Source organism: Xenopus laevis, chromosome 5L (assembly GCF_017654675.1).
Source record: "Xenopus laevis strain J_2021 chromosome 5L, Xenopus_laevis_v10.1, whole genome shotgun sequence".
Taxonomy (NCBI): Eukaryota; Metazoa; Chordata; class Amphibia; order Anura; family Pipidae; genus Xenopus; species Xenopus laevis.
In genome coordinates, this window is record NC_054379.1 from 119,327,835 (window position 1) to 119,349,045 (window position 21,211).

At 38.4% G+C, this 21,211-nt stretch overlaps 1 protein-coding gene across 1 annotated transcript; it reads left to right on the forward strand.

The window, feature by feature from the left end:
- The first annotated feature begins 1,200 nt into the window (after positions 1-1,200).
- On the forward strand, positions 1,201-21,164 carry LOC108717017 (leucine-rich repeat-containing protein 31). The gene is made up of 10 exons (XM_018263714.2): positions 1,201-1,539; positions 5,056-5,307; positions 8,381-8,515; positions 8,625-8,792; positions 13,486-13,653; positions 14,269-14,436; positions 16,563-16,730; positions 17,725-17,892; positions 19,503-19,670; positions 20,848-21,164. Exons 1-10 carry the CDS (start codon positions 1,527-1,529, stop codon positions 21,162-21,164), a joined length of 1,725 nt encoding a protein of 574 aa, XP_018119203.1. The 5' UTR covers positions 1,201-1,526.
- Positions 21,165-21,211: the final 47 nt, after the last annotated feature.

The following is a 21,211-nucleotide window of genomic DNA, read 5'->3' on the forward strand; positions in this document are numbered from 1 at the left end:
TTTTCACAAGTCTTATTCAGTCACAAAACTCGAAAAACGGTGTTCAGGAACCCCCTAATTGATTCTAGCATAAACATTAGCTGTGAAAATGCTGAATAAAAACAGCTTCCCTATTGCCTTTTTTATTTTATTTTATAAATACTGGATTCAGCTATTATTGGATAATTTCAATGACTGCAATGGATGCCAAATCATGCCATTTATGTTACACAGCTCTGTACATCATTTTTTATTTATCTATCTATCTATCTATCTATCTATCTATCTATCTATATATATATATATATGTGCGTATATACAATATACAGTATATATATTTGTTTGTGTACAGGTATGGGATCCATTATCTGGAAACCCATTATCCAGAAAGCTCCAAATTAAGGAACGGCCATCTTGCATAGATGCCATTTCTTTTTTCTCTGTAAAAATAAAGCAGCACCTTGTACTTGATCCAAACTAAGATATAATTCATCCTTATTGGAAGCAAAACCAGCCTGTTATGTTTATTTAATGTTTACATGATTTTCTAGTAGACAAAGTATGAAGATCTAAATTATGGTAAGACCCGTTATCCAGAAAACATCAGGTCCCGAGCATTCATACCTGTATATATATATATTATAATATATATATATATTATATATATATATATATATATAGTCCACGAGGTAGCAGCACTCTCGATAAAAGGTTTGAGTCGCCTGGGTGCAGTATCAAAATATAGATATATACCAAGCAAGAGAGGGATCCGCACTCTCAGGTCTTAAATACTGTCAAAAAAGTTTTATTAAAACATGCGAGTCTGACGTTTCGGCCTCCTCCTTTGAGAAAGGCCTCGGAGGAGGCCGAAACGTCAGACTCGCATGTTTTAATAAAACTTTTTTGACAGTATTTAAGACCTGAGAGTGCGGATCCTTCTCTTGCTTGGTATATATATATATATATATATATATATATATATATATATATATATATATATATATATATATATATATATATATATATATATACAGTATATATACTGTATATATACAAACATAGCTGGAGGTTAACTAGTATTTTTTTCCTGCATTGTGTAACCTGAGCCAGTGCTTAACTCTTCAACAATTAAATAAATTATTTTTTGGCAAGGCAAGCCTGCTTGGGAGTTCCTAGGCAAAGTCCACCTGCCCTGCGGCTGCTGCACACTTCCTGGGTTGTCACTTCTGCATTTCTCACTCTGGTCTTGCAGGTTTTAAGAAATGGTTTCTTATAGCAGCAGAGCTGGACTGGCTGCAAGATCACTCCTCCTCAGGGGCTCATTTATCTCTCGCCCTCTCTGATACCAATGCTAAGCCAGTATGGTGTGTGTGAACAAATATACAGTTATACATTGTTTAACCAGATGGAGGAATGTGAACAATCCCCAGTGGTAGAACTGTAGCCCCAGCATATTTTGAGGATATTTTGAGGAGTGGCGAGTCCTACAAGGTGTGCGGGTGGAGACGGCACTGTTAATAGAAGCTGCAGTCTGATGTGGAAACAGTATGGACAGTAAAGGTATGTTATTGTTGCTTCATTGACTTTCTCCTGTGTTGAGCATTACTGTATAGCTAGACACATGCAATAAGAACTAGGCATAGTGTATTCTGGGTTATATATGTGGCTGTTCTACTGCATAGCACCTGGCATTTTATTATCTTTTAAAATATTAGATGTATTTAGCAGAAACATTATATTGAGCCTGTGCAGATATCATTATTTGCAAAATGTAATTTCATGTATGCTGCACTGTATGATAGGTCCCCTAGCAAACGCATACTACAACTCCCAGCAGCCACTGTCAGTCAATAGCTACCTGAGAATGCTGAATGTTCACTGCATTAAAGCTGAGCTAAAGACAAAGTTGTTTGGAAGAATAATAAATCCGCGGCTGCATATTTACCTTTTGCCTTGTACATTTGTGACCCATATGCTGCTTTCATTGTGCAAATTGTGATGTTAATGTTAATTACAAGCTGATGGGCTTGAGGATAAAATAAATGAAAATTTAATGAATTTCTCACAAATATGAATTCCAAGCACACAAGTGATTGAACAAACCAAAAACAAGGGTTTTCTACATTACACATGAAATTTCTTAGAATGAATTTTCACAATAACAGATAGAAATGTTCAGTGGTATTTTCTTTACTTCACCAATATTATTCTTAATTTATTAATTGGATGGTGCGACGTTCAGAACTCTTTCTGGCAGTTCCTTTTCTTTAGAAATTCTTTTTTTTAAATTTATTTATAGAGAGTTGTCAGCACATCCATATTAGCTTGGGCATAGTTATGACAATGGTGCTGTGTTAGAAGGTGCGCATATCCGAAATAAATTTCAATTGAGGATAAAATAGCCAACGGGTTTTGCTGGAAAGGCTGTGCATCTATATGAAGAGACACCTATATGGCATGAGAGCAGACAAACCTGAAATATATCATAGTTCAAATGATCATCCATTAGTTATAAAACATTACAGCTTACCCTAGCTGCAGGAAATGATCTTACTTATTTTTTTTCTGACTTCAAATGTATATATTTATATTTATTGAGACACCATCAAAAAAATAGAAACAGTGTGACTTTTATTGAGGTGTCAATACTTTACATGGTTCTATACTGAATGTAAGGGAAAGGGTAAATCTTCTTGCTGGGCACCATGCCACTTTACTGCCCCTTTAATTAATTACCACTTTACTGCTCCTTTACTCCATAATACATGCTATATTTTTTTCACAATGTGTGCAATAATTTTACCTAATTAAGGACCATGGAAATGATATGGAGCCATATGATAAGTTATGAGCCTCGGGGCACAGCAATTGGACTGAGTAATAGTCCATGCCCATACCATAGAACCCAATGCAGAACAGTTCGTTTTGCATGAAAAGCAGATGTGCAAGGGAATATCTGTGTTTTGTGACAGGGACACCCGCTGTATTTACTGCGTCTTCTCTAATGTAGTGCTCACTTGTCAGCTGTGACAGCACCTATTGTAATGCTCTCAGTCCAGCGTGTTTTATTCTATGTTCTACAAATAAAAAGTGAATCCCAGGAACTTCCATTGTTCCTGTGCCAGGCCAGTGAGGTGAATATATGTGTTTAAAGTCTTTATGGCTGGTGGGCTGGCACAGGAGATACTTTATGTTGTAGATCATTGCTGTCCATCTTAAGCTGGCCATAGACGCAAAGATCCGATCGTACAAATCCTCGATTCGTACGATTTTCGGACCATGTGTGGAGTGTCCGGACATTTTGCCATGCCGATTGGTCGTTTGGTCGATTAGACAGGTTAGAAGATTTCTGTCGGCTGCCGATAATATCTCTGTATATATTGCCGATCGTACGATTTTCAGTGGGAGATTGTGACCAGGTTTGTTGGACATAAACTTTCGTATGATTGGTGTTAGGGGCAGAACATCGGCTGATCTGTTCTTTGTGTCAGGTCAGGAGATGGGGACGTCCGATTGTTTGTCCGATATTGCAGGTAAATCATGCACGTCTATGGCCACCTTAACTACATGTAGTGAGTCAATTATATGTCATACAGCATGTTGGAGGGCCTGATTGAATTAAAATAATCATGTCATATATATGAAGTGTATGGAGCCTCTGAGTAGACATGAGGGCCATAAAAATCATTTGGAGGGCCACATCTGACCCACGGGCCTTCAGTTGGACAGCCCTGTCATAGATGAATGTATTCCAATCAGCTTTGCAAAATAATATTTCATTTTAGTGTTTTTAAAAAAAATTAAAAAAAAAATATAACACTTTCTGTTACTCTTCTACTTGTACATTGGCAACAGCGATCATAGCAGCCATGCAGTTAATCATAAGGCTAGATTTTAAGGCAATTATTATTTTTTATGCCCTAAATTTCTGTTTAGGCCATCTTGCATTTATCTAGCAGTATGTTTTTCAAGCCAAGTCAGGGTGCTAAGATCAGTGACCAATGTAACCAGAGAGCAGTTAAAATACCAACCTGGAAGTCTGTGGAACAGGTGAAAATTGGCATAACTATCTGCAGCATAACATTAGACAGACTTCAGTTGCCATGTCTCTTTTATCAGTTTAAATTATCCGGATGCACACGCACACACTGGCCCTCCAGACAAAGCGACTCCCTGGTGCTCAGTAATATAGGTATTGGCAATCTATATACAATGTACTGCAAGAAAGTTCACTGGCACACAAGGTATTGCTGGCAGGGTGAACCACTTGCTTTAAATTTTTTGTTGCATCATGCAACGTTTTGGGGATAACTCCTTTATCATGCTCATAATAAAGGGTTATCCCCGAAATGTTGCATGCTGCAATAAAAAATTTAAAGCAAGGGTTTCACCCTGCCAGCAATACCTTGTGTGCCAGTGAACTTTCTCACAGTCTTTTATCAGTTTGCCATTAACTGGCTCAGTGGCAGGTATATTAAATGGAATGTATACATAAGACTTAGGCTGTATTTATTTTTCTATGTACTGAAAGTAATATATTAGGGTGTATAAGTGATCACAGAATATTCCTCTCATTTGGACATATAAGACATATAAGAAGGCACTGCCATCTGCTTTTCATACACAGTTATTTTAGAAAATGTTATATTGCTGCCTGTAAAGAATATAAAGAATGAACTAGCCAAGGTTATTATTACAGCTCACTGTCTGTGATTATACTTTGGGTGCAAGCCAATATCTGAAGAACAAGAAGCCTTTGGATATTAGTGGAATATAGTTTATAGATATAGTTTTATCTTAGTCGCACAGGATGGGCGTCCTTGACTAGTGATGAGTGATTCTGTCCCGCATTGAAGTCAATAGGCGTTGTGGTGGCTTTTTGTCCAAATGCGTTAAAGAAGATTTTTAAATATGAGTATTGTGTAAAGATGGTCATTTTTTTATTGGGTTGACTTTTTGTCTCAGAGAATTATCAAGAATTTTTTTTTATTATTTATGTTCCCCAAGGGGTCCCCTTGATGTTGAAGGGAAAACTACTCTATCTGTCCTAAGACCTCACTGTTTGTTTTGTTCCAGACGAGTCTAAGAAAAAACAAGAGGCAAATAAGCCCAAAAGGTCCCCGTTTGATTTGATTTTTAATCAGATCCAAAAGAAAAAAGTTACCAAAGAAAGCAATGAAAGTAATTTCCAAGTGAAGGAATTCTTTAGAGGATTTGAGAGAAATTCTAGCAAAGGACAGAAGAAGAAAGAAGAAGAGGAACTGAAAAATCAAAGTAAAACTGATGATCACAACAAAGAGAATGGGCAAAATGAAGTGTTAAACAAAGGTATGAAGGATGATATCAGTAGACAACTATTTTCTGTTACTGTCTTCTGAGGTGGGATTGCATGCTAAATTATTAATTAATTATTATTACCTGCTGCTGGTAGATAAACTATTGCTCACAGTCCCCACATAATGGAGTTATAGAGACCCTTCTAGAAATAAAACACACTAAGATCATACACTTTCTATACATTTTAATAAAAAGGTTAAACTTGATGGACATTAAGTCACGGTTTACTATCTAACTGTAACCTGTCTGCAATCATTAAAGAAAAGAGAGAAAAAAACCCATTGTCCCCGGGAATGTCAGATTACCCAACATACAATCATTTTACAATTGAAGGGACTGAGATATTTGATTTCTAGTACTGGAGTCACAGATCTCAAAATAAGGAGACCATACAAGTCTAAACGACTCTTTGGAATTATTTCATTTTGTTTTTACTAATAAAGCTTCCTGCCAACTAAACTGTTTCATGTAAGAAATTATTTCTGGCAATGAGGGGGGCTCTTTTTGTAGCCAATAATTAAAAAAAGCCTTCCTGGAGGCAGCCAAAAATAGGGTTGTCAATATTTTACTCTCATGGGACATAGATTTTATATTAAAAATTGAAGAAAGCCTATTGTCATCTAGATGCAATAAAGCAAAACCTGGAGATAATTTAATTTTTATTTTCAGACTAATGTTCAAAAAACTAGTGACTTCCCTCCAAAATATACTAATCTTTGGGCAAGTCCATAGATGGCCACCTTTAAAGAGACAGTATCTCTTCTCTGATGAACATCAGTTGCACCCATTTAGCAGGCACAGCACAATGTTTGTCCATTTTATTATTTTATTCTTAATTGAGCTTATAAACCTATATCTCTGCCAGTACCATTCTGAGAGTATTTCACTGGAGTCATAGTTCTTCTAGATTGCTGCTCTTAACCGTAGATTTGATCATTTTTTGGGCTTACTTTAGCTAAGTAGGTAGCTCATTAATCCTTCTAGACTGGCTGGAGATTTTACTACTGGCCGTGCTCTTCGGGGGCTCTTTCCTCTATGTTCCAATGAAAGGGTTTTTGTACAAGTTAATGCTGCTCAACAATGCTTGTCTCGTTGGCGACACCTGCAACAGCAACTGTTGTTCATTGAAACGTATGTCATAAAATTATTGTCATGGTTTTGGTTGTCATGTAGACAAAGGGAACTGTATTCAGAAAGCTTATCCAGACCTTCATGATACAGGTATGAGATCTGTTATCCAGAAACCTGTAATCCAGAAAACTCAGAATTAAAGGAATTTCATCTTCCATAGACTCCATTTTAATAAAGTCATTAAATTTTTAAAAGTTGATTTCCCTAATCTCTGTAAAAATAAGACAATACCTTGTACTTGGGCCCAATTGAGAAGTAAAACAATCATATTGGGCTTCTTTAAAATATAAATACTTATATTAAAGCTGCAGGTCTTTTTCAGAGACATTTCAGTAGTAATACAGCAATTGGTAACAACATTGGTAGTACAGACATTTCATGGAAGAGACGTTTTTAATTCAAAGCTAATTCTGTCTACTCCTAGTTTAAGCTTTAAATAATGTGAATCCTAAAGCAAAGAAGATTATGCTAACAAATATCCAAAAATTCAAATCTAGGGCTAGACTGCCACGCACTCATCACCTCACTCATAGGTCTTAGAAAGTGAAATAGTGTTTATTGAAGGAGACTAAAGGTGGCCGAGAAATTACTTTGTTGGCAGCTTATTGCCCAGTGTATAGGGCCCGCTGACAGGCTTCAGTAATTGATATCTGGTTAAAAATTGCCCAGATTTTGGGCAGGCTTAAAATTCCCATCAGATCTTTTGGCTTTAATAGAATCAGCCATCAAAACATCACCTGACAGAGCATTCCACAACCTCAGTGCCCTGATGCAACAAACCATTTTGTTTGTCCCTCTTCAGCTGGGTTAGACTGATGCATTTGGGGCCCACCAGGTTCCAAACCTCGGCGGCCTCGTGCGAATGCACAAAAACCGGCATGTGTGCGACTGCGCAAGAAATGGCACACCGTGCACATGTGCGAACATCCGGGCACAGCGTGCACACGCTTCACTCGATCAGGGAGTGGGTCTGGGCCGGCGGGGGTCCATGAGGGTCAGGGCCCACCAGGTTTCTTCCCAGCCCGACCCTGCTCTTAAGGACTGGAGCCCAAAACTGCACCACATACTCCAGATGAGGCCTTGCCAGGGACCTATAAAGAGACATAATTATGTTTTAATTTCTCAGTTACATAAAGGCCGGTATTTCACAATTCCATAAGCTTTAGCAAATCTGTAATACAAACATTTTTATCATTTTTTTTCTACTATCATAAGTTTATAATATGGTTACCTGCTGTTGCACAAAATAAATTAGTGAAGAACTGAAGCTGGTCATACTTGCCAGAATTAGTTGGGCCAGTTTTATGATGCTCATCTGTCTGGACCTGTATGACACCACAGGGAGAAAGGGCAACTATTGATCATTCTTTAGTCGTACTTGATCTCAATTGGTCTGTACAAACGTTTAGGAGCAAGATCATAGCTCACCACAGACAAGTTCATCATCTTTTTATTCATTCCTGGGGGATATTTAGAAGAGTCATCAAGGGATGAAAGTTAAAGTTCACCCACCATTTGATAAATATGCTTCTAAAATTCCCATAGGAATGAATAGAAAGAGGGTGAATTTATCTGTGGTGAGCTTTAATCTCATATTTTAATAAATGCACCCCTTAATCTGCCAGTGTGCCTTTTGGCAGGTGAATTGTGCATTGATGGATAAGTGAGTGAAGTTGCAGCTTTTCTTTAATCTCTGCCAGATACATTTTTCTCTCCATGGATGACCACATTGCATAGTATCCCGCAGTTGGACCCTCTGGCTGGTCAAAGTCAGCCAGTGTATGACCACCTTTACAAAGAATTAGAAGATGTAAAATCTGTATGGCAATGGTTAGTGTTTAACATTTGAAGCAGAGAGGTAGTATTATTACAGGTCATTACAGGGCAATATTTTGTACATACTTCATACAAAGCTTATCTCTCCACTCAACAGAGGAAAAGTCAGCCTCAGATGAAGCTAGATGGATCCAGGTCACTGAGTTTATGCAGAAATTTGGAAAGAAAGCAGAATGTTATAGCATTAATCTAAACAACTGCTCCCTGACACAGACTGACTTGAATGATCTTGGTAAGTATAAAATACTTATATATAATGTATTCTTGACATAAAGGGACTCATTTATTAAGTGGGGAATTCAGAAGGAATTTTTCAGTTTTCCATTTTCTTTTCCCATTAGGTGTGCACTTGTCTTTTCTACCTGATGTTGAAGAAATTGATTTATCTTGGAATAATCTGATTGGTGGATCAATAAAACAGCTAACCCCACATTTCCGTCATGTTGCCAAATTAAAATTATTGTGCTTAAGCAACTGCAGCCTGATTGCGGAAGATGCCAGCGCTTTAGGTATTGCCTCTTATTTTTGCCTTCTAACAATATCATCCTTTTAGTGACAAAATGTAAATATATCTAGATGAGGGATTTATTAAGATGGAGTTGGGAACAGATGTTTGCTGCTGGCATATGGCTAGTATTTCTGGAATGCAGTTATGGTACATTGGGCAATTGGCATTCCTACATTCGTCATAGCTGGCCTGAACCCACATATGCATCATTAGTAGATTTTATATATCTGCTCCCCAGGTATAAGGTACAAGTCATAACTATGGGGGGGTTGTGGATGCACACCCGAGGCCAATTTCAAAAAGTTTAAAGCCCTGTCTAAATAATTCAAGTAAATATGCAAGTGCATGTAATTTTGAAACAGGGTTTTTTTTGTTACAAAGTTATGATCATAATATTGATAAGCCACCATACCACGTCAAGGTAAAACCCCACATGGTGGTCCCTAACTTATTTATCTCTAATCATAGTAAAAAAGGAATATTACCTCTCTGTATAGTACCAATTCTTAATATAAACATCATTACCTTGACGTGGTATGGTGGCTTATCAATATTATGATCATAACTTTGTAACAAAAAAACCCTGTTTTAAAATTACATGCACTTGCATATTTACTTGAATTATTTAGACAGGGCTTTAAACTTTTTGAAATTGGCCTCAGGTGTGCATCCACACCCCTCCATAAATAAGGTACAAGTCACCCAATAAAGTCATTCATCATAACCTGTGGGGTTCTGGTGCCCAGGAGACTTGAGGTCAGGTCAAGTATTTTTTCTTTTTAAACTTTTCAGTCACCATTTCTGTTTTTGCTATTGCATTATTTTTCCCTTTTGCCTTAGTTGTATCTTCTTCATACTTTTTGGTCCTTTGCTCCTTCTGATATTTACCATCTTACCCATTTGCCCTTTCTTTCTCCTGCATCCTGAAATTTATCCTTAATGCTTATACATTCCCCTCCCCCTTTTTTTATCTATAGCCTTTCATTTTTTCCCCCTTTTCTCCATCCCTTTACTTTATCTGAAACACTATGGACCTTCATCGATGCATGCTTTTCCTTTGGAATAGTGTTCCTGTTAGTGTGCCACGTTACTAATGGCAGAGTCGGTAAAGAGCATTAACCAACCCACCAAGGAAACCCAGAAAATGTTGACACATCTAAGCTGTTGGTAGTTTTAGAGTTCCCTAGCAGTGGCACTGGATCTCCTAGGGCCCATCTGAGAGCCTGAGACCCTGGGTCCACTGATAAATCAATAAGATATAATTAGTGCCAAACAGTATGAGTTTTTAGGAGGCCCATGGTGGAAATAAGGATAGGCTGGAACCCACCGGAAGATACTCTAATTCTCCAGTTCATCCCTGTTCCCTAGTGTACATACTGTAAGTGTCCCTGCATCACATCAGGCTGGACAAGAGCATTGGCGTTGCTAGAGTATGTGCTGCATGCAAGTACCTTTTGTGAATAGGGTCAATGTTTGCTCCATTTTTAGTGTGATCCTGCATCTTACAGATCACATTTATTATGAATTTTACAAAGCAGAAAATGACCAAAAGATAGGGTAGGTATATAAATGCCAGAGAGCCTGTAATATTAGGGTACACTTGTTTATGCAAACTTAGGACAAGGCCCATTGGTGCAGAAAGTGGGCAATTTGTATTTTATGATATGAAAATGTATACATTAGCACAAGAGGCACAGTTTAATCCCATCAGGACAGCTTATATCACAAATAGCAACTATGAATTGTTCTTGGTTGCTAGTAAACTGGTGCTGAGAACGTTTTGAAAGGCATTGCACAACACTGACTGATCACTGCTTTATTTCCTTGCAACAATATAGTTCATTTAAAAACTCCAGCATTATCAATGAATAGCAATGGCATTTCTGACACCTTAATTCAGTAGCGCCCATACTTTACTAATGCAGGGTCTACTTTTAGTGATGTTGTCCCATCATGATCTACATCCATAAAAGCATTGTTCTCATTCTGTTCCATGGAAAACATTATTTAAATATTGATTTATGAGAAAGTGTATATTATATTTAAACATCTATTTCTTATGTAACCATAACATAATAAATATCTGAATGAAAAGCACGAGGGAGGGTGATTTAGACAAGCTGTTTGTTGATAGTGTTTCTTGAGATCTACTGATCACCAGCTAAAGGTCTACTGGTAGATCCTGATCTACCTTTTTGGGCACCCCTGGTCTTAATTGCTATACCTGGTTTCTGTGACTACAGGTTAAGTCATTGATTTGCACTTAATTGCCATTTGTTTACATGTAAGGTGTGGCAGGAGCATGATTCAGGCTGGTGTAGAGCTTTCACTGTACTCTAGTTACCTCCCTAAATATAAATACGTATGAGGATTATGCAGGATAGATAAAAGCCTTCAGTTTACTATGGGTGGATCCATTACAGTGGGAAAGTACAAGCAGACTTCACTTTGGCACTATTAACATGGGATTGGGATGTGTGGAGTCAGGGACTTACTGTTTTGACAGTTCTGTGTTCATTAGCCAAGGCTAAAAATGAAAGGAGACTAAGTTCGAGTGAAGGAATAGAGGAAAAATAGTTCGAATTTCAAATGTTTTTTTTTGGCTACTTCGACCATCGAATTGGCTACTTCGACTTCGAATCGAACGATTCAAACTAAAAATCGTTCGAATATTCGACCATTCAATAATTGAAGTATTGTCTCTTTAAAAATTTCTTCTACCCCCTAGTTCGCCACCTAAAACCTACCGAGGCCAATGTTAGCCTATGGGGAAGGTCCCCATAGGCTTGCTAACAATTTTCTGATCGAAGGATAATCCTTCGATCGATGGATTAAAATCCTTCGAATAGTTCGATTCGAAGGATTTAATCCTTCGATCGAACGATTATTCCTTCGATCGTTCGATCGAACGAATTGCGCAAAATCCTTCGACTTCGATATTCGAAGTCGAAGGATTTTAATTCGGCAGTCGAATATCGAGGGTTAATTAACCCTCGATATTCGACCCTTGATACATCTGCCCCTAGGTATCACTAGGCACCTGATCCTAAGCAGTGTAAAACCCCTCTAGGATTTCATGTTCCTTTCAATACCTTCGAATTATATAACTGTCACACACATTCTCTAAACAACCATATGAACCTTCAGGACCATATTAGATGGTTTTAGCCATGAGAAATATAAGTTTTAAAGTAAAATAGTACGTTAATAAATTAGGGCACAGCAGTGGCTTTTCAAATGGATGATAGCCAACAGCTTGCAGACAAAATAGACAACAAAGGGCTCATGTATTCTTACATGGAGGCAATAATTGTGCATATTGGCACCAAATATGCTCCTGCCCAATCTGTTCTGGTGAATCACATGCAAGTTTACTTATTGAGCTACCAAGACCCTGAACATAATTCGTGTCATTACCGAATACCGAATAAATAAAAAGCAAACATCATATAAATGCAAAGTGCTGGAAAGGATACAATTGACTTGTGTCCAATTCATCAAAACATTCATGCGCACATTATTAAATGAAATGGATGCAATTGTGGCAGGTGCATAATGTATCTACTTGCAGATGCAAGTAGATATGCACTCCAGTGCTCCAGTGGTGCAAAAATAAAAAAAAACATGGAGAATTGTGTCCAAAATGCACTTGCCCTGCACATGCAGTTGCAATAGGGCTGGCAGTCAACTGCTGTTCAGGCACATTTATATACACTGTATATGTATTTTAAAGTTGCAAATTACATTTTGATATAGGATCAACTTTCAGATTTAGTGGCATCTAAAACTATATCAGTCCTTAAACTATCACATTACTTTCACCAATTACTATATAGCATGTACTGCATGCCTTGATATAAATATAATGATGGGATTCTAAATGACTTATGGTTATTTCTATTCAGCGCATTGTTTTCTCATGTACAAACAGTTCATAGACAGCCTTACATCATGTCTTTGTTGATTTAGTTTGCCCCACCTTAACCACAAGCTCTTATCGGTTCCACTCTCATAACTAAAGGAATACACAGACCTCTCTAGGTGCGAGAGCGTGACTACAATCCCTGCCATAAAGCTTGAAAGAGCTGCTGCTTTTGTGCCAGAGTTGGAAAGGCCATGCCAGTGCCAGAAAGCATTCAAAAATAATAATACTTTTTTCAGAAGTAAAGCATTTTTACCCAAAATTACACCATATTACATATATTCAGGTATACACATTTTATTCTGACTATGTTTTGGGTGGGAAGAATAAATAAGAGAATTCCTTTAAATCTATACGGAGTAATATAAACGGAGTCTCACTTTTACATGTGGTTTTGGCCTCATTTTCTTTCACCATAATGAAAGTGAAGCCTGAAGCATTACTGTATTCTGTATTTTGGAGGCAGTTGAGGTAGAAGTTTTGGAGAGACAGCTGTTTTTGTAATAGTCTGGATTCATTATATTCAGTGCTTTACAAAACAAGGGCATTCTGAGAACCCCATTAGATTTTAGGCTTGAACTTGTACGCCCACATGCTGCCCTTGCTTCCAAGGCAAAGTTGCATCAGCCACAGTATCATTTTTTGTCAGGTGTGAATATGGGAGATGCACCTACAAAAATAATAGAGCAAAAGTATTGTACTTGAGTTTCTTAAAGCATGTTTATTTTGATATTTTTCATTATTTTTCATTATCCATTTCTCTCTATTACAGGAGAAGCACTTGAGTACATTCCTCATTTAGAAGCACTGGATTTATCGTGGAACAGTGACATAGGAGGCAATCTTTCTAAAGTCACCCAACACATCCCAGCAAAATGTGAGCTGAAGATGCTGAATTTGACAGAATGTGGCCTTGGTGAAACAGATGGGGAAGCACTAGGTAAGAGAGATCAGTTTCATTAGGGCCATTCTAAGTAGTTGCTTATCTCAAATGACCAACACAGCTTTAATTTAACATCCCATTATTACTGTGATAAAACTATACACAAGTACCTTTCTATATTATTAGTAGACTTATGGTACGAAAGGTTCAAATGCTCATTGCTTTGAACTGTCTCATTGTATTCTATATCAGATATTCTAGCTATTTTATCCAACATATTTTGACTAATCTCTCGAATATTTTCCAATCACTGTATGTAACCATTCTGCCAGATAATCAAACATTGTTGAGCTATTTGGTCAAAAGAACTCAAACTGGAGCCTCCCATAAATAAGAATTGCTTATTCCTTTAGTTCTGCTTTATTTTCCTTTCTTTAGCCAACCTCTCTCTCTGCCACTTTGTCTGTCCGCTGCTTTCTTTCTATCTGTATACAGAGAAGTAACCGGACCCTTCTATCTGCTGCTCCATCACCATCTGACTCCATCTACCTTTTGTTTGCCATAGAATTATGCCACCAGTGATTTACTGGGGTGTCTGACAGCAATGTATGGACACTAGTTTTTTGTCTCAAATATATATATTTATACAGAATATATATCCTTATATCTTAGCCACAGCTATTCGGAAAATGCCACACCTGGAAGCACTGGACCTGTCTTTAAACAAACACATTGGCTCCATAATGAACAGTCTTGTTGTGGAACTGAAAAGCTGCTCTTCTATAAGGGTGTTAAACTTACACGCCACGGGACTACACCAGGACAATATCCAATATCTGAGTCAGTAAATATTATTTCATTTTTGTATAAAAACAGAAGGAATGTACATGCTCCCAGCATTGCTGCACGGCCAAGTGTGACCTAGCCCTGAACTCATTGGAAATAATCTGCAGCCACAGTTTTCACTGTTTTATTGGTTTTGGAATAAGGACAGCAGGTATCAGATTGATTGCTATGGGTTGCCAGGGTTGCCATGCAAGGGCTCCTTTCCATGTTTTTGCATAACCTTGATAGTGTCATGTATTGATATGTTATTACATAATACAAGGGAGGAGTAGGATTCACCCTATTCACACTGTAGGATTGTGTATAAGAATGTCTGATATATCCACAACTCATTTCATGTTACAGGGCTATTGGCAAGTTCATGGGCTCCACTGTCACCTTGTTTAGATCTCTGACCGGATCTCTGACTCAACCAGTCACCTGTGTGATTGTGTTTTATTCACTTACCTGTGTGCTTGAGTTTCATTCACTCACCTGTGTGCTTGTGTTTTATTCACTCACCTGTGTGCCTTGTGTTTCATTCACTCACCTGTGTGCCTTGTGTTTTATTCACTGACCTGTGTGCTTGTGTTTCATTCACTCACCTGTGTGCCATGTGTTTCATTCAGTCACCTGTGTGCTTGTGTTTCATTCACTCACCTGTGTGCTTGTGTTTCATTTACCTGTGTGCTCACATTTCATTCACTCACCTGTGTGATTCAAATGACACGCTGGACACCATCTTAACTGGAATGCACTTGCCTTGCAGTCACCTGACTCATAACAGTGTGTTCAAACCCTTCACCTTTGTTTCATGTTCATGTGCTGTGGCACAAATAAGTGTGACTTTAACAGGTGCAGTGCACAAGCATACAGAGGCTCAATTTAAGAGCAATTTTGATATCCCTAGACTAGTTAAAGAGCAAGTCTGTCATTTACAAATACAGTTACCGTTTCTTAAATAACCTCATAGTGCTGATTGCATGAAAACGTCGGGCAGTAGAGTGGCATAAATCTTTATTCCAGGGCTACCCTGCAATATGTTGCACTGTGATACCAGAACACCAGGGACAGAAGGAATTTGCATGGAACCTTTTCTACTGTTCTCATATTTACTCATAACCCAACCAAACCTGATTCACCAATCTGCACTGGAAAAACATGATCAGCTTGTCAGATGAAATAACAGGACTAGTAGAAATGATGGCGTAGGAAGATTGTCCCTTCAGGTGATGTTCACACGCACACACCCAGACCTATTTGCCTTTTTAATCTACGTGTAGTAGAAGCTTTTTGAATTTTTAAATTCTTTATTGCTTTTTAGAATTTTTTTTACAGTCTGTTATTAAGAACAATCAGCAAACAATAGTTTGACCTTACTGCTTGCCATAGGGAAGGTATAAGTACATTTTTTTTTTACCGGTACTTCCTAAATTCTCTTACTTTGCTTCATGGACTCCCCCCACCCCCATGAGTACAGAGATACTGAATTCACACAGGAAGTTCAGAATACAAAGGAAATCTGCTGAAATTGCATGAATAAGTACAAGAATATGTAGCACATAAGCCTGTGTATCCTGTTATTCATTAAAATGGAATTCTACTGTAATTAGCAGTGGCAGGAGAACTTCATCTAAAGATGGCCATACACTATAAGATCCGCTCGTTTGGCAAGGTTGCCAAACGAGCGGATCTTAACCTGATATGCCCACTAATGGCTGGGCATTATCGGATGAATCCAAACGTTCGGCTCTGGGGCCGAATGATCGGATTAAAATACTACGAATGGGCTCTGACGGGTCGCAGGACTGCATCAACAAGCCAATGCAGTCCTGGATCGTAGAAAAAAAGCAAATTTGACCGATCCATATCTGCCCGATTTTTGGCCTGATATCGATCGGCAGGACCTGTCGGGAGCCCACACACATGGGCAGATAAGACAATCTGCCCGTCTATGGCCACCTCACTCATTTGTTACCCTGTGTGGAAACACAGCCCATTGTTTCCAATAAAGACTGTAATCACTGTGCCACATGGAACTGTCAAAGGTAGGTGGTTGGTGTTTCCAATTGTGGGTGTTCTGTGTCACATATGCTCCCTGTACCATGGCTATCATTTATATCATGTTTTGCCCTTTACAGGTGCTATATTTCAGTACTGGCCAAATTTAAGAGTGCTGGATCTGTCCAGCAATAAGGAAGCAGGGGGTGGATTCCGAGAAGCTGCAGCACGACTCACAGCTTTCAAACACCTAGAGAGGCTGGATATTCACCAGTGTTCCCTGTCTCAGGATGATGTCAATGCATTAAGTAAGAATAGGTAGAATTTCTTTAGGCTGCAATGAATGCTGAAAATGTTCTTATTTGTACCATAGTATCACTGTAATGCTTGTCAAAATGGGCCAGTAATGAATCACTGGAGAATGTATTTCTTTATTTACAGTATATTCCTTATAGCACCGAGTCACGTAACTGACTCATGTATGTGCAGTAGCTAATTTCTGTACATAGTAGAAAAACTTCAGAAATATATAATATGGTTATCTAAAGCCCACCAGTAGCTAGTAGCAAGAACAGGTGTTTTCCCATCCAATGACAGGTCAAAAAATTAATTTAAACTTTTTACACCCACTTCTACTCAATTGTGCAATGAGCAATTCTCATCCTGTGATTGGTCACCTATTCATTGGTGCAATATATCTTATTAATCAATGTGGCTTCTGTTGATATTCTAGTCAAAATATCCATTTGGGAAAAATCTATTCTTTCTTTTAAAAGTGGAACTATACTCTGATCAAATGTAACCAGCTATTTATTGTATATAAAATAAGCGGTTATGCCCTTATAATTGCTGTCCGTTTAAAAAAAACCTTCAGTACAACACACAACTATATGGGAAATGACAGACATAGTGGTTTGTCTACATGAAAATTCCTTGCCACTGTGGAGAATGAGAATTGCTGCAGATCAAATCTTGTAACCATGTGAACATGCCTTTGTGTGTATTTTCACACAGTTATGTGATTTAAATAATTTACCTGCATTGATTCCCAGCAAGGAATTTTGCTGAATTTTGGGGGAAAAAACATGTATTGTTGTCCTGAAGAGTGGTTAGGATATAGTGGCCCTTTACAAGGAGTTTTTTTATTCTTCAATCTGTACGGATAATTTCTTTCTACCTATGCCAGGCTCCTGGGACTAACATGACCCAATGTTGTCAATATCCCTTTATGTTTGCTAACACTGATTATAAGTAAGCCTGCCACTTGAATAGTGATATGTAAGTACCTTTGTCCTTGTGAAGCCCAGGTCATACCTTTGCTGTCCAACCTTGAGGTGCTGGATATTTCATCTAACAAAGCAGTGGGTCTGAGTCCAGAATATCTGTTCAGCAGACTGAGATTTTTGCCAAAGTTGAAATCTGTTCTTATCAACAACTGCGGCTTGAAGGAGGAATCCTTTGCAGCACTAGGTATGAATATGATTTTATTTATTTACACCTGAACATGGTACTTCTTACCTCTGAAACAAGCGTACCAATTGCAGTACCACAACACATTTACTTTCTGAAATGTCTTCTAGTACCACATTCTGCTATATTTTATTATATTATTATATTATTTTTAGGATAGTTTTGCACACTCATGCACAGGTCTTTTTAGATGTACGGACAGTTTGTATGGAAATGGAAATGAATTTGCACTTGTCGCTGGAGTTACAGTACATAGTGAAGTGTTAATATGTAATGCACATGTCACTGGGATATATATATATATATATTTGATATTATAGATTGAAGGTTGAATTAGTGATAAATAAATCACTAGGATAAGGAACACGTCACTTTTGGTTACATGAGTACAGGGGAGTAACTACAGAGGCTGCAGGGGGGCCCAGTAGTTTCAATAAATATTGGTAAAACAGGTCAACCTCTAAACATTTTGGGGGCCTAAAAAATAATCTGCTATGGGGCCCAGTAATATCTAGTTACGCCACTGCATGAGTATATATTAGAGTTGAAAGAAGTAAGAGTGGTATTGAGAAATGGTTTTGTAGTTTCTGGAAGGAAATGTTATGGTTGAATATTTATAACATTTGTAAGATGTAAACTATTAAACTTTTTACTTTACTCTATTTATGTGCAGTATTCTTTCCCCTTTTTAATATACATTGTTTTTTTTATTGTTGTTTTTTTAATTTTGCACCATAGAGGGGGTCTTGGGTGGAACGGAAATGTCAATGTACTGAAATAAGTAAACTGACAATAAAGATTTTGAATTGAATTAAAAATGTAATCGATTGACTGCTATGGGTAAAGGCAGCTATTATGCTAACCTAAGTCTAAATACAATTTACATTTCTTCAGGACAGTACAGGTGTGGGATCCGTTATCAGGAAACCCATTATCTACAAAGCTCCAAATTACAGACTGTCTCCCTTAGACTCCATTTTAATAAATATATTTTTTAAAAAATGTTTTCCTTTTTCTCTGTAATAATATAACAGTACCTTGTACTTGATTCAAACTAAAATATAATTAATGCTTACAGACGCAAAACAAGTCTATTGGGTTTAATTAATATTTAAATAATTTTTAGTCGACTTAAGGAATAGTGATAGTTATGGAAAGAATATCTGGAAAACCCAGGTCCCCAGCATTCTGGATAACAGGTCCCATACCTGTACAAGTGATGTTTTTATGGCTATTTATATTGCCTGTTTGTGGCACAAATAAATCACTTTTTAATGGATTTTGGAGTTCTGCTGGATTTATTTCATTTTGCAAATTATATAACCTCAGCAGAAGGCTTTCAAAGGCTTGCACCCAACACCACAACCAGTGGTTGGAGACTCTTGTTATTTATGACCACTGGGCTTGCAGTTTCTAATGCTGTTTATGAAACATTATTAAGCTATTATCAGATAACAAAATCAATTAAGCAGCTCCCACACAGAGGTATTTAGCATTAATTAATGAAATCACTTTGCAGAATATCAAGGTTACATAGTTTGCACCACAACATTGTGGTTTTATGAGAATGACATGTGCATTCATGATTCTTTATATCTTCTTCTTCCTAGCTGAAGCTTCCCATTACCTATTGGACCTGAATGTTCTAGACCTTTCTTGGAATAAGTGTGTGGGAGGAAAGCTGAAGTTGCTTTTAGGTACCCTTAAAACTGCAACAGCTCTGCAAAGGATGGTGCTGAGTAGCTGCAACCTGGTGACTCAGGATTTGGCAGTACTAGGTATGTATGTATGTACAAAGCTTGCGCTTACTGATACTGACACCAGAAAATAACCTACACAATGATTTTAACCAACTCTCACTGCACGGGATAGCAGAGGCGGGCCTGGCTGATCGGGCGCCCAAGGCAGTGCAGCCAGCCAGCTCGCCCTGATCGCTGCCCCACGCGCACACGCACGCACGTCATCATCATCATGTGCGTCATCAGCGAGTGCACATACAAGTTATCAGTGCTTGTGCGCGCATGCGAGGCATCAGCGCTCGTCTGCACATGCGCTGCAACAGCATTAGCGTAAGCATGCTCAGAAGGGCCATACTCAAGCGCAATTCTAGTGCAAGGTTTGGGAGTAGGCAGAGGAGGTAGCTGCCCAGCGCCCCCCAATAGTTGCGCCCTAGGCAGCTGCCTCTTCTGCCTACCCCTAGTTCCGGCCCTGCTGGATGGGGAACAGGCAATCTGTAGATTCTGGCAAATGCCAAAGGGGCTGCTGTAAGATGCCTTAAACAGTCATTGTTTATTGGGCCTATTGTGGTTTGTTGCTTGAAATGGCAGGGCCTTTGTTTTTCAGTCATTATGGGAAAGGTATGCAGAGCTGTCAACCCCCCCCCCAACTTTTAGCCCCTACCCGTGGTCTTCCGTTACCCTACTGCATTCTCCTGATTTTTAAAGGTCCACCTTAGATTCTGGGGGGTGCATGAGCAGTAGCATTCAGTGACATCATAGCGGAACATATGCACAGAAAGCATTAAGTGGCTTCAGATGGGCATTTGTGCATGTAGAGTGTGAGCACACGTGATGCCGCTTCTTGACGGCCGCATAAATTATTGCTGGCAAGAGCAGTTTCCCCCCAATTTTTTGATGTGCTGGGGTTGACAGCTCTGGGTAGGGGCCACTTTCCTGGTTAAATAGTGACTTGGCAAGTCATTAAGGAATAGGACTACTCCCATATTCTGAATATATACGTGCAGATTCCCCCCAATTTTTTGATGTGCTGGGGTTGACAGCTCTGGGTATGTGACACTATCCTGTTTAAACAGAGACTTGGGAAGTCATCAAGGAATAGGACTACTCTCATATACTAAATATGAAACATCCATGATGCTCTTCTTCTCCGTGATGTCCCATGTAAATTCATTTAAGACAAACTTTGTATTTTTCTGAAGCTACCTTCTCTTTTCAGCATCAGCAGCACAAGCAGGACACCTGGACAGCTTGAAGCAGCTGGACATTGCTTACAATGATACAGTCCCTGATGAAGGATGGATGCTTTTCTTTGAAAGTGCACATGTTCTTAAGAACATTACTGAATTAGACGTTAGCCTGCCGCCTTCTTCACACCGAAGCTGTGGGCCCTGGTTCATTCATTTATTGTCTATCTTGGTGAAACTACCCAAACTCAGAGAGCTAGGAATGCAGCGCTGGTTGCTGACAGCAGCAGAGAAACAGCAGCTCAGCCACATTATGACAGAGAAGAACATCAGCATTCTTTTTGACTAAAAGGACAATTCTCTCTGCAGTTCACTGCACTATAATAATAACAAATA